The sequence below is a fragment of the Octopus sinensis genome, linkage group LG28 (genome assembly GCF_006345805.1).
Source record: "Octopus sinensis linkage group LG28, ASM634580v1, whole genome shotgun sequence".
Taxonomy (NCBI): Eukaryota; Metazoa; Mollusca; class Cephalopoda; order Octopoda; family Octopodidae; genus Octopus; species Octopus sinensis.
In genome coordinates, this window is record NC_043024.1 from 8,906,362 (window position 1) to 8,921,237 (window position 14,876).

General features: G+C 40.8%; 1 protein-coding gene across 1 annotated transcript in view; it reads right to left on the reverse strand.

The window, feature by feature from the left end:
• Positions 1-1,073: 1,073 nt before the first annotated feature.
• Positions 1,074-14,876, reverse strand: part of LOC115225654 (telomerase reverse transcriptase-like) — a 64,350-nt gene continuing 50,547 nt past the window's right edge. The window contains exons 27-32 of the mRNA XM_036514545.1: positions 12,631-12,673; positions 11,976-12,105; positions 10,343-10,401; positions 7,338-7,384; positions 5,470-5,575; positions 1,074-2,594 (exon numbers count right to left, since the gene is read on the reverse strand). Of these exons, the coding sequence (XP_036370438.1) occupies positions 2,517-2,594; positions 5,470-5,575; positions 7,338-7,384; positions 10,343-10,401; positions 11,976-12,105; positions 12,631-12,673 (463 nt within the window). The 3' untranslated portion in view covers positions 1,074-2,516. The remainder of the gene's footprint in view (positions 2,595-5,469; positions 5,576-7,337; positions 7,385-10,342; positions 10,402-11,975; positions 12,106-12,630; positions 12,674-14,876) is intronic.

A 14,876-nucleotide genomic window follows, 5' to 3' on the forward strand; every position in this document is an offset into this window, starting at 1 on the left:
CTCTTTTGCCGAACCACTAAGTGACGGAGACATAAACACACCAGCATCGGTTGTTAAGCAATACTAGGGGGACAAACACAGACACACACATATATGTATACATATATACGACAGGCTTCTTTCAGTTTCCGTCTACCAAATCCACTCACAAGGCTTTGGTCGGCCCGAGGCTATAGTAGAAGACACTTGCCCAAGGTGCCACACAGTGGGACTGAACCCAGAACCATAGTGGTTAAGAGCGTGGACTACTAACCCCAAGATTCCAAGTTTGATTCCGAGCAGTGACCTAAACACTAATAATAATAATAATAATATCGAAAAATACCTTGGGAATGAGAACCCAGGTTTGAAATTTCCCCAAGACACCTGATGAAGGCTGAAGGGTATATCAGCTGAAATGTTGTATTAACAACAAACGATGAGGACAAATATCCGTCAAATGTAAATAATGTACAGAATTCTTCATCTCTTAAATATAGAACTGTATTGATATTATAGTTTTAAAAATTAGAAAACTTTAAACTGTAATAATGAACTACAACAATATAAGAGCATTTCTTTTAAGCTTTGTAATGTGTTGTAAAAAGAATGCGGAGTGTTCTGATGGATGGCTTCATGATTTATCAGACAACCGAAGCTGGTGTGTTTACGTCCCGGTAACTTAGCAGTTCGGCAAAAGAGACCGATAGGATAACTCACCAACATCAGTTGTCAAGCGATGGTGAGTGACAAACACAGACACACACACACATATATATATATATATACGATGGGCTTCTTTCAGTTTCTGTCTACCAAATCCACTCACAAGGCTTTGGTCGGCCCAAGGCTATAGTAGAAGACACTTGCCAGAGGTGACATGCGGTGGGATTGAACCTGGAACCATGTGGTTGGTAAGCAAGCTACTTACCACAAAAATACATATATATAAAATAAATATATACATACAGGAGTGGCTGTGTGGTAAGTACCATGCTTACCGTAGTGTAAATTGAATGTAAATAATGTAAATAATATACATTTCAGTACTTCTCATTCAAGCTGTGTTGTGTGTCTACCAATTTCACTCAAGGTATCGGTTGAAATGAGATGATAGTAGAAAGCATATGCCCAAGGTACAGCACAGAGAGACTGAACCAAAACCACAAAGTTGCAAAGCAAATTTCTTAAGCACACAGCTATGCATACATCTGTTAGCAACTCTCAAAGATAATTTTAAAAAATAAGGCATTTATTTCTCAAATTTAATTTACATACTTTTGGGAAAAATCTGATTTTTGCAAATAAAAAAGAACAATTATTTATGTGTTCCAGTTTTTAGATAGACCCCCCCTCATCAGCAGATTATAATTGCTGCTTCTACTGTGTGTTGTTTTCCTCATTGTATTTTCAATTAAGGACATTAAATAATGGAGTCCTAGGTATACTGTAAAATATGTATTTTTTAAATACATATTTTATCTGTGAGTTTGGACGTGTAAACTGGGAATGCATACAATGAGCTTCTCTGCCCTAGGTGTACGGAAAACACTCGTTGAGAAACGGAAGAAAATTTGAAGAAAGAAGAAAATAGTAATAATAATAATAATAAAACTAAAAAAAAATGACAAACTTCACCATACAAAAATATTTTTGGTAATGGTAAGCAGACTCCTAACTGGGACGTGTAAACTGGGAATGCATACAATGAGCTTCTCTGCCCTAGGTGTACGGAAAACACCCGTTGAGAAACGGAAGAAAATTTGAAGAAAGAAGAAAATAGTAATAATAATAATAATAATATAAAACTAAAAAAAATGGACAAACTTCACCACACAAAAACATTTTTGGTAATGGTAAGCAGACTTCTGACTGAAATCTGGTTGTACTCGGTGAGAAACGGAAGAAAATTTCAAGAAAGAAGGAAAAAAAAAAAGAAAATAATAATAATAAAATTAAAAAAAAAAGGGCAAATTTCACCATACAAAAACCTTATTGGTAATGGTAAGCAGATTCCTAACTGAAATCTGGTTGTAATAATTCCAATTGTAAAGTTTATCAGAAAAATAGTAAACCATCTAAATTGATAAATTTTAATACAAGTTAACGACCAGCAACTGATGGCAAAGATTAGGTAAAGAACTTTTGAAATATTGGAGAACATTTTAATTCCTATTTCTTACTCAAAACACACTCAACAGCAGACATCATTATAGTTTCTATACCAACATTTGGTAAACTAATTGATATTTCTAATTCTTTGATATTGGCCCTATTATTTATTATTTCTGTAATTTAATTGTTACTATTCTTCAATTGATAATTTTGGTCAAAATTCCATCTCTTACTTTGGTCTTACTTTGGTCATTTTCAGCACATTTGGTCAAAATTCCATTTTCTCTTTGGAAATGTCAAATTTGCAACTCTTTTATTTGGTAACCGTGGTCAGTATTTCAACATGTTCCTTTGTCAAGTTTGCTTTTCTTAGTTCTTCAGGTTGGTACATTTATAGATATTCTGGAAAGTTCCTCGGTGTCTCAGTCTAAGACGTTCTTGAAATGATCCGAAACACCAGATTCCTTCACTTCCATAAACAGGTTGTATCGCTGCTCACTCTGATATTTGATAAAAATATTTTAAAAACAAAAATAAATGAAAATAATTATTTGAATCATTTACATATACACCACACATATACCTATTTCTTTATTATCCACAAGGGGCTAAACACAGAAGGGACAAACAAGGACAAACAAATGGATTAAGTCAATTACATCGACCCCAGTGCATAACTGGTACTTATTTTATCGACCCCGAAAGGATGAAAGGCAAAGTCGACCTCGGTGGAATTTGAACTCACAACATAATGGCAGATGAAATACCGCTAAGCATTTCGTCCGGCGTGCTAACGTTTCTGCCAGCTCGCCGTACATATACCACACACACACTTGTGTACCTGTGGAAAATCCTTGAGGTATATCTCTTACTCTCTCTTTATTTGTTTCAGTCATTTGACTGCGGCTATGCTGGAGCATCGCCTTTAGTGAGCAAATCGACCCTAGGGCTTATTCTTTGTAAGCCCAGTACTTATTCTATCGGCCTCTTTTGCCAAACTGTTAATTTACGGGGACGTAAACACACCAGCATCAGTTGGGGGAACAAACACAGACACACACATATACATATATACGATGGGCTTCTTTCAGTTTCCGTCTACCAAATCCACTCACAAGGTTTTGGTTGGCCCTTTAAGGCAGTGCTCCAGCATGGCTGTAGTCAAATGACTGAGACAAGTAAAAGAGGGTAGTGAAAAAGTTGGGATCCATTATCTTAATGCATAACCCAGTTTACCTCCCTCAGCTGACCCTTGGCAACCAGACAAAATAAAAATCAGTTAATAAAGTTCAAAGCTCTAAACATATTCACTAAAAATGTGTCCTTCTTCACTTAACCCCTTCAAGGTATACACGCTTGATTGTGGACTTTCATGTTTGTGAAATAAATACCTACAAGTTTTAAGTTAAGTTCAATTCCAGATCAGAACGAGGTTGATTCCATTTTCCATATCTCATCAACAGGCGCAGGAGTGGCTGTGTGGTAAGTAGCTTGCTTACCAACCACATGGTTCCGGGTTCAGTCCCACTGCATGGCACCTTGGGCAAGTGTCTTCTACTATAGCCCCGGGCCGACCAATGCCTTGTGAGTGGGTTTGGTAGACGGAAACTGAAAGAAGCCTGTCATATATATATATATATATATGTATGTGTGTGTTTGTCCCCCCAGCATTGCTTGACAACCGATGCTGGTATGTTTATGTCCCCGTAACTTAGCAGTTCGGCAAAAGTGACCGATAGAATAAGTACTAGGCTTACAAAGAATAAGTCCTGGGGTTAATTTGCTTGACTAAAGGCGGTGCTCCAGCATGGCCATAGTCAAATGACTGAAACAAGTAAAAGAGTAAAAGGGAATGAAATAAATACCAACAGTGTATTGCTGGGTTGGTTATATATACAGGGTATGCTAGTTATTTATGAAAGCTTTTAAGAACCATATGTGTCCCAAACTTTAATTAAATAATCTCTCCTTTTTCAGCCCCAATATAGAAGCTTCTATGCAGATGATGAAAATGCATGCCATTCTTGTCATAAAGTGACAACCATAATGGTGGAGGCACATGGCCTAGTGGTTAGAGCAGTGGACTCGCAGTCGAGGGATAGCGGATTCGAATCTCAGACCGGGCGATGTGTGTGTTTATGAGTGAAACACCTAAGCTCCATGTGGCTCCGGCAAAAGGTAATGGCGAAACTTCTGCTGATTCTTTCGCCACAACTTTCTCTCACTCTTTCCTCCTGCATCTTGCAACTCACCTGCGACGGACCAGCGTCCCGTCCAGATGGGGAACCTATACGCCAAGGAAACTGGCCCTTATGAGCCAGGAATGGCTCAAGAAGGAACAAACTAAACTAAACTAAACCATAATGACTCACAGGTTATAACCTTAAATATTGCTTGGTCATTTCATATTTAAGAACAGAAAAGATTTCCTAACACCTAATAGGAATGTGTCTTCTGATTGAAGAAGCACTTGTTGAACAATCTCAAGCACCCTGCGGTGCCTGACATGCTCTGGTTCTTTTCAAATGAGAAGAACTTTCTTCAAGATCAAAAAATGAAAAGGTGGACTGACAGATGGTTCTGTGCTGGTTTCACTGAAGACTCATTGTTATGAACACCAAATTCCCATTGTCTGTGAAGGTCTTGGGAGTCCTAAGTAACGCTCCTCACTTTGTCCTGCAAGGTTTTAGGGGTCAATGCAGCAGCCTACATCAAGCCCTGAATAAAGAGAGATGCTTGGGGGAAGCCGTACACGTTCCAGCAAGACTCTGCTCCCTTTTACATGGCCAGTAAGATCCAGGAGTGAATGGCTGAAAATTTTCATGATTATGTTACCCCTAACATTTAACCTCCTAGCTCTCCTGATTTAAATCCCCTGAATTACTATGTCTAAGCCTCATTGAGAGGGATCAAGCAAGCATACCTACAATACAGGCGTTGTGAGTGTTTATTGAGTGAAAACACCTAAAGCTCCATGACGCTCCGGCAGGGGATTGTGGTGATCCCTGCTGTACTCTTTCGCCACAACTTTCTCTCACTCTTACTTCCTGTTTCTGTTGTACCTGTATTTCAAAGGGCCGGCCTTGTCACTCTCTGTGTCAGGCTGAATATCCCCAAGAACGATGTTAAGGGTACACGTGTCTGTGGAGTGCTCAGCCACTTACACGTTAATTTCACGAGCAGGCTGTTCCATTGATTCGGATCAACCGGAACCCTCATCATTGTAACCGACGGAGTGCTTCCCCCCCCCCCCTGAGGCAGTAATTAAGGTTGATGGCAGTTTTTTTTTTACATACCAAATTCTGTGTTATTGTGTCATTTCATTGTTTTTAACATAGTAAAGTTTGATTCCCGATACTAAAATGTTGGAATTACCAGGAGGAGTTTTGTCCGAGTAAAGTACATCTGCAGCATCTTACGAAGTTTGTGATATTGACTGCAATGGCAGGACAGTTTAATATCGAACGCCATGAAGCACAACCTATATCAGGATAGAAAAATAAAAATAAAAGAGATTGTAACACATTTAGTGTCTACAGAGTTACGTCTATGCTTCTCTCTCTCTCTCTCTCTCATCGTTTAGCGTCCGCTTTCCATGCTGGCATGGGTTGGACGGTTCAACTGGGGCCTGGGAAGTCAGGAGGCTGCACCAGGCTCCAGTCTGATCTGGCAATGTTTCTACAGCTGGATGCCCTTCCTAATGCAAACCACTCCGTGAGTGTAGCGGGTGCTTTTACGTGCCACCGGCACAGGTGCCAGACGAGGCTGGCAAATGGCCACGATCGGAGAGTGCTTTTTACGTGCCACCGGCACAAGGGCCAGGCAAGGATGGCAAACAGCCATGATCAGATGGTGCTTTTTACGTGCCACTGGCACGGGGGCAAGGCGAGGCTGGCAAACGGCCACGATCGGATAGTGCTTTTTACGTGCCACTGGCATGGAGGCCAGGCGAGGCTGGCAACGGCCACGATCGGGAAGTGGTTTTTTTACATGCCACCGGCACGATGCCAGTCGGGCGGCGCTGGCAACGGCCACGTTCGAATGGCTTTCTTACGTACCACCAGCAATTTCCATTAGTGTTCAGATTACTCTATTAAATATAATACTTTTTCACTCAAATTGTTTTGAATTAATCATGCATTATCTTATAGCTTTGAGGTTTCAGTGATGTGATTGTTTATTTTTAGCATGACATTGTAGGTTAGGTGTGAGAGGCTAGATATCGCCAGTGTGAATATAAAACATTTAGAATATTTGGGCCAGATATGGCCGGTTTAAACACCAAAGGATTAAATAAAGATGCTTGATGGATTTATTTTTATTGCACTCTTTATCAAGAATCATCATAAGTTAAGTTAATTTTTTGGCTCAAAAAGCAAAAAGCAAGGCCATGTAGGGGGACATGGAGTTATGTACAGGGAGGGTGTTCATGCAAAGAGTTCAGGCCATTTCTGGTCAAGAGAGACTTTGAACCGAGTGGTCGTCTGCATCTTCACTATCTCATATTTAATATCCTATCATTACTAGGAATTTTATTAGTATTCGGATACTGGATATAGTAAATTTTGCCCTTGTACCCAGCTTCAGATAATGCACAGTTACAGTAATTTTCATTTTGTACAAATACACCCACATTGACAGGAAGCTTTGAAATATGAGTTGATATATTTTTAATGATAGAATTTATGATGTTTCTAGGATGATTAGAATGTTTATTCACATATCTTAAACACGCATTTGGTTTATGATATGGTTGGCATTGTCCGATACTTAAGTGCTGGGTAACATCAATGAAGTTAACCTTCCGAAATTCATTTTCTATGGAAATGGACAGACGGAGGTACTTAAAGAATTTAAAAAGTTTTTTTCCAGGAATTTTTAACATTAACCTTACTAGACCTATGGATAGTGAAAAGAACATCATCCCTATATAATCCATCTCTTACTTCAGGAAATTCTCTATGTACACAGTTAACATAAACGTCCCCTAAATCAGTTACTGGTGCAGGTTTGCTGGACCCCAAAATAATGTTGAAATTAGTGGATCTGTCAGTCCTAGTACAGTACTTTCCATTGAATTTTGTTATGGAATGTACTAGACTAGGGCTGATAGACTTGATAATTTTGACATTACTGTGGGGTCCAGTAACTCTGCACAAGTAACTGATACAATGAGAAAGAGTAAATTTGCACATATGCATGTGTGTGTTGGGCAGGTGTATGCTAATAAAATTTCTACATACCATTTATTCTCCACTTTGTTCAGTGGGTAACTGTTTGCGCCATTCATCTGTAAAATGATAACAACAGTATTAATAACAACCAACAGTAGCCCTCCTTGGAAATTTGTGCCCCTGTGCACAAACTGTAAACCATTATCATCATCATCATTAGTTTTAGAATGGTAGAATCAACAGAGCGACAAACAAAATGCCAAGATGTACTTAGTTATATTCTTCACTTTCCGAGTTCTAATATTGTTAAGGTCATCTTTTGCTTTCGTGTTTCTGGGATTGGGGAAGGGGATGTGTATGTCTTAAAACAAGTACCAGTCATATACTGGCTGCGAGTAAATCAGTTACATCTCTCTTTAAGTCATAAATCTACTTGATCAAAACTGACCTGGGGTTAAAAAAACAACAGCAACAACCAAAGCATTTGGCAATCTGATTGTGATACCATTGTTAATTAGAGTAGTAAGTTCTTGTTTCCGCAATCCCTTGGCTCCTATTTTTTTTTTCATTGAGAAATAAAAGTCAAGGTGGAAAAGGCAGCACAATGATCCTTTATTTTCTGAGGACCTCCAAGATTTGAAGAAAGTATGGAGTTACTCTCTTTTTACTCTCTCTTTTACTTGTTTCAGTCATTTGACTGCGGCCATGCTGGAGCACTGCCTTTAGTCGAGCAAATTGACCCCGGGACTTATTCTTTTTGTAAGCCCAGTACTTATTCTATCGGTCTCTTTTGCCGAACCGCTAAGTGACGTAAACACACCAGCATCGGTTGTCAAGCAATACTAGGGGACAAACACAGACACACAAACATATACACACACACTTATATATATATACATATATACGACAGGCTTCTTTCAGTTTCCGTCTACCAAATCCACTCACAAGGCATTGGTCGGCCCGGGGCTATAGCAGAAGACACTTGCCCAAGATGCCACACAGTGGGACTGAACCCGGAACCATGTGGTTGGTTAGCAAGCTACTTACCACACAGCCACTCCTGCGCTTAGTTATCCGCAAACTGAAGACATTGGCAAAAATACTTGCAACAGAGGCAGCTGGGGACCATCAAAACTCAACAATTTAGAAGACAAAGTGCTTGAACAAACACCACAAGGCATCATGTCTAACGCTACAACAATTACACCAATTTGCTGTCTTGGATGACTATTTTATTTATCCCCCAAAATGACAAAGCTTATCATGGTGGGATTTGAACTCAAAACACAAAGACCTCAAACAAAGCTTTTTATTCTTCTCTCTAATGATTCTGCTAATTGGCTGATTTAAAATAATTTGCCAACTTGGAAGCACTCCGTCGGTTACGACGATGAGGGTTCTGGTTGATCCGATCAACGGAACAGCCTGCTCGTGAAATTAACGTGTAAGTGGCTGAGCACTCCACAGACACGTGTACCCTTAACGTAGTTCTCGGGGATATTCAGCGTGACACAGAGAGTGACAAGGCCGGCCCTTCGAAATACAGGTACAACAGAAACAGGAAGTAAGAATGAGAGAAAGTTGTGGTGAAAGTACAGCAGGGATCACCACCATTCCTGAAGGAGCCTCGTGGAGCTTTGGGTGTTTTCGCTCAATAAACACTCACAACGCCCGGTCTGGGAATCGAAACCGCGATCCTACGACCGTGAGTCCGCTGCCCTAACCACTGGGCCATTGCGCCTCCACAATTTACCAACTTACAGCTAGATGGACAGGGTCACTTATGTGTCCTGTCAATGTATGTAATGCAGGTACTAGTTATATTTCAGATGAGGTAACACAAGTCTGCATGATTTTTGATGTTTAAATGTCTACATAACTTTTTAAGGCAATTTTTTTATAGCAGAAGACACTTGCCCAAGGTGCCACGCAGTGGGACTGAACCCGGAACCATGTGGTTCGTAAGCAAGCTACTTACCACACAGCCACTCCTATGCCTATGTCTCTATTATTGTTCTTAATTTCATTGTGTTTTTTATCTAAAAGTCTGCCACAAAAGGGAATGAATGACAAGAAAAAATCATCATATCCTTGGCAACCATTTGTGTAAAATCTGGATGTGATAGGGAAAAACTAAAAACACTTTTGAAATCAGCGGCAAGCTGGTAGAAACGTTAGCACGCCGGGCGAAATGCGTAGCCGTATTTCGTCTGTCGTTACGTTTCGAGTTCAAATTCCGCCGAGGTCGACTTTGCCTTTCATCCTTTCGGGGTCGATAAATTAAGTGCCAGTTACGCACTGGGGTCAATGTAATCGACTTAATCTCTTTGTCTGTCCTTGTTTATCCCCTCCATATTTAGCCCCTTGTGGGTAGTAAAGAAATAGGTATTTCGTCTGTCGTTACGTTCTGAGTTCAAATTCCGCCGAGGTCGACTTTGCCTTTCATCCTTTCAGGGTCGATAAATTAAGTACCAGTTACGCACTAGGGTTGATGTAATCGACTTAATTTGTTTGTCCCCTCTGTGTTTAACCCCTTGTGGGTAGTAAAGAAATAGGTATTTCATCTGCCGTTAGGTTCTGAGTTCAAATTCCGCCGAGGTCGACTTTGCCTTTCATCCTTTCGGGGTCGATAAATTAAGTACCAGTTACGCACTGGCGTCGATGTAATCGACTTAATCCCTTTGTCTGTCCTTGTTTGCCCCCTCTATATTTAGCCCCTTGTGGGTAGTAAAGAAATAGGTATTTCGTCTGTCGTTACGTTCTGAGTTCAAATTCCACCGAGGTCGACTTTGCCTTTCATCCTTTCGGGGTCGATAAATTAAGTACCAGTTACACACTGGGGTCGATGTAATCGACTTAATCCCTTTGTCTGTCCTTGTTTGTCCCCTCTGTGTTTAGCCCCTTGTGGTAGTAAAGAAATACATGTTTGAAATCAGCATTAAATAATGGTTCCAAATCACCCCATAAGTAGACAAATCCCCATTTATTTCATATAAAAATGCAGACTCATGTAACCATTAGCACAACCCTCACCATTCATCAATTTCCTTATATTAATGTCTGCAAATACTGACCTTTTTCATGTAGAAATGAGTTTGTTGATTGAAATAGTCAGCAATTTCTTCAATACATTCTGAAAATATATTTATATAACACAATAAAATAAGCATTACATACATACATACATAAATGTGTGTGTGTGTCTCTTTTACTCTTTTACTTGTTTCAGTCATTTTGACTGCAGCCATGCTGGAGCACCGCCTTTAGTCAAGCAAATCGACCCCGGGGCTTATTCTTTGTAAGCCCAGTACTTATTCTATCGGTCTATTTTGCCGAACTGCATCGGTTGTCAAGCAAACACACACATACATATATATATATATATATATATATATATATATATATACGACAGGCTTCTTTCAGTTTCCGTCTACCAAATCCACTCACAAGGCATTGGTCGGCTCGGGGCTATAGCAGAAGACACTTGCCCAAGGTGCCACGCAGTGGGACTGAACCCGGAACCATGTGGTCAGTAAGCAAGCTACTTACCACACAGCCACTCCTGCTCTTACTCTCTTTTACTGTGCCTATATATATATATTCTTTTACTTGTTTCAAGCATTTGACTGCGGCCATGCTGGAGCACCACCTTTAGTCGAACAAATCAACCCGGGACTTATTTTTGTAAGCCTAGTACTTATTCAGTCTGATTTGGAATGGTTTTCTATGGCTAGATGCCCTTCCTAATACCAACCACTCAGAGTGTTATGCGCGCTTTTATGTGCCACTGGCACGGGTGCCATTTGCGTAACGCCAGTATCTGCCATAACTGTGATTGGATCTTTTCCTTTTGACCGACAGATTTTTAAAATAATTTTTTGTAACTAAACACTTTCAGATTTCGGACCCTGGTAGAATGTATCATATAAAACATGTTTTACTCTTAGCATTTTTGAGAAAAACTTATATTTACAAAGTAATTTCACGTTAAAGTAGGCCCATTTCAGTAATTTAATGCCTTGTAAATGGAAATTGGTAGGTGGAAACTATGCAGAAGCCTTCCCTGTACAAATGTGTTGTGCATATACACAGATGTGTATTTATGTGTACTCCAGTTGTAACACTAGGATTGTTTTGACTTTATCGCATTATGTTTTAGGTATATCATATAAATGGTTGACATAGTACTGAGATCAATATAATCAATTAAAACTTTGAAAGCAGTGCTCTAGTATGGCCACAGTCCAATGACAGAAATCATCATATTCTCTATATATATAAACGGCAAAATGTCTGTGTGTGTGTGTCCTTTATACAAATCTGCAATTTTTCAGTTAGAGGGCTCGCACTTTCTATGGTCATTCAAAACCGTCCAAGGGTGGTCGTGCACATCTTTACATTTCCCCAGTCACCTCGTAAAACCATTAAAAAATCAATAGAAGTGACCTTTTTGTGAATTTTCTATCCAAAACCCAATCAAAATGCCTGAAACTTAATACGTCAATTGAATGCCAGCTAGCTGTATGTGATTGGTCGGAGATTTGGACAGTACTCGCATGTATGTGCGCATGCATGCAGCTGTATATGCATGCACTAGCACTATGACCCGGCAACACCGGGTCATAGTGCTAGTCATCAATAAAAAGAATAAATTTTAAAAAAGCCAATATAAAGCAATAAAGAGAATATATTTTTGAAAAAGCTTACCGAAGAAGAAATTTTGATTTGCTGCCACACGTTTGGTAGAGGGGAGTCTGCATACGTGAGTATGGAATCGGCAAGCAATCAGGTAGAAGAAATTAAAGACATTGTCTATAATTGTTCCAAGAGTATTGATCTAGAGTAAAGTGAAAATAAACAAAAAAAATAAACTCCATTAGACCCATGCAAGCATGGAAAAGGGTGTGTGGAAGCACTCCGTCGGATACGACGACGAGGGTTCCGGTTGATCCGAATCAACGGAACAGCCTGCTCGTGAAATTAACGTGTAAGTGGCTGAGCACTCCACAGACACGTGTACCCTTAACATAGTTCTCGGGAATATTCAGCGTGACACAGAGAGTGACAAGGCCGGCCCTTTGAAATGCAGGTACAACAGAAACAGGAAGTAAGAGTGAGAGAAAGTTGTGGTGAAAGAGTACAGCAGGGATCACCACCATCCCCTGCCGGAGCCTCGTGGAGCTTTAGGTGTTTTCGCTCAATAAACACTCACAACGCCCGTTCTGGGAATCGAAACCGCGATCCTATGACCGCGAGTCCGCTGTCCTAATCTCTGGGCCATTGCGCCTCCACATGGAAAAGGGTATGTTATGATGATGATGCAACTATTTACTGTGATGTAAACTAAATTGAGAAGCCTTACCTCACTGTCCACAAATATAAGCTGACATTTTGGTTTCAAGAACCTAAAATGAAAAGAACAGATGTCCTTGAATGAAACAAATCTCTTAACACCTTTCAGATACACAAATGTTCATGCAGAAACGCACACAGATACACATTCATAAACATTTAAAATATACACACACACACACACACTCACACACCCACTCACACACACACAAACACTCACTCACACACACCTTCACACCCACTCACACACACACCTTCACACCCACACAAACACTCACTCACACACACCTTCACACCCACACATTCATACACACACACCTTCACACCCACTCACATTCGTACACACACACACACACAAACACACCACTCACTCACACACACCTTCACACATTCGTACACACAAACACACCCACTCACACACACACACAAACACACACACAGAGTCCATTATCCCTCTAGTATATTGTTTAACCCTTTAGTGTTCACATTATTCTGCCAAAATTAATCCTTTTTTATCCACGTTGCCTTGAACTAATCAGGCATTATCTTGTAGCTATGAGATTTTGATGAGGTAGCTGTTAATTTTTAAAACGATATTGTAGGGTTGGTGTGAGAGACCAGATCTGGCCAGTTTGAACATAAAACAGGCAGAATACTTTTGGCCGGATGTGACCAGTTTAAATGCTAAAGGGTTAAAGTAAAGTGGGTAAGTCTGGGAAACTGAACCTCCTCATTGGATCTATTTTCAACTAGGAGCATTTGCTATTTTACTTGATGTTTGTAGAGGGACATTTGAAGGCTCTCAGAGATTAGTGAGATTGATATCATTATTGTTACGTCTGAGTTATTGGAAGTCGATAAATTAAGTACCAGTTACACACTGGAGTCGATGTAATCGACTTAATCCATTTGTCTGTCCTTGTTTGTCCCTTCTGTGTTTAGCCCCTTGTGGGCAGTAAAGAAATAAGAAATGGTAGGATATTGGTCAACATATCTACCATGGTTTCCCATACCAGTGTAAACTCTGCTGCTTCATTGTCTCCAGTAGCAACCCCAATATACCATAGACATGTAAATTTTTCCATCTTTGTTCTCCCTTTCTTAATATGGAAGTGAGAAATTTAATTGCTTCCCTCTCTTAGTTCACGCATCACCATCAATAACACAAACATCACCACCCTCATCAGCTCAATTCCTTTTCAATTTGCAAATCAGCCAGCACTGCCTTGACTGGCTCCTGTGCCGGTGGCACGTAAAAAGCACCAACCGATCATGGCCGATGCCAGACTTCCTTGACACCTATGAAGGTGGTACGTAAAAAGCACCAACCGATCGTGGCCGATGCCAGACTCCCCTGACACCTGTGCAGGTGGCACATAAAAAGCACCAACCGATCTTGGCCAATGCCAGACTCCCCTGACACCTGTGCAGGTGGGACATAAAAAGCACCAACCAATCGTGGACGATGCCAGACTCCCCTGACACCTGTGCAGGTGGCACGTAAAAAGCACCAACCGATCCTGGCCGATGCCAGACTCCCCTGACACCTTTGCAGGTGGCACATAAAAAGCACCAACCGATCGTGGACGATGCCAGACTCCCCTGACACCTGTGCAGGTGGCACATAAAAAGCACCAACCAATCGTGGACGATGCCAGACTCCCCTGACACCTGTGCAGGTGGCACATAAAAAGCACCAACCGATCATGGCCGATGCCAGACTCCCCTGACACCTGTGCAGGTGGCACATAAAAAGCACCAACTGATCTTGGCCGATGCCAGACTCCCCTGACACCCGTGCAGGTGGCACATAAAAAGCACCAACCAATCTTGGCCAATGCCAGACTCCCCTGACACCTGTGCAGGTGGCACATAAAAAGCACCAACCGATCTTGGCCGATGCCAGACTCCCCTGACACATGTGCAGGTGGCACATAAAAAGCACCCACTACACTCTCGGAGTGGTTGGCGTTAGGAAGGGCATCTAGCTGTAGAAACACTGCTAGATCAGACTGGGCCTGGTGCAGCATTCTGGCTTCCCAGACCCCGGTCGAACCGTCCAACCCATGCTAGCATGGAAAGTGGACGTTAAACGATGATGATGATGAACTGGATCAGGGCTGATCAAGAGTTAACCCTTTCGTTACTATATTTCTGACCAAAATACACCCCTTATGTGTTTCAATTAATTTCTAACGTAATCATAAATTTAGTCTGGTTTCATTAAACAACTATAACTTTTTTATTTATCAATAT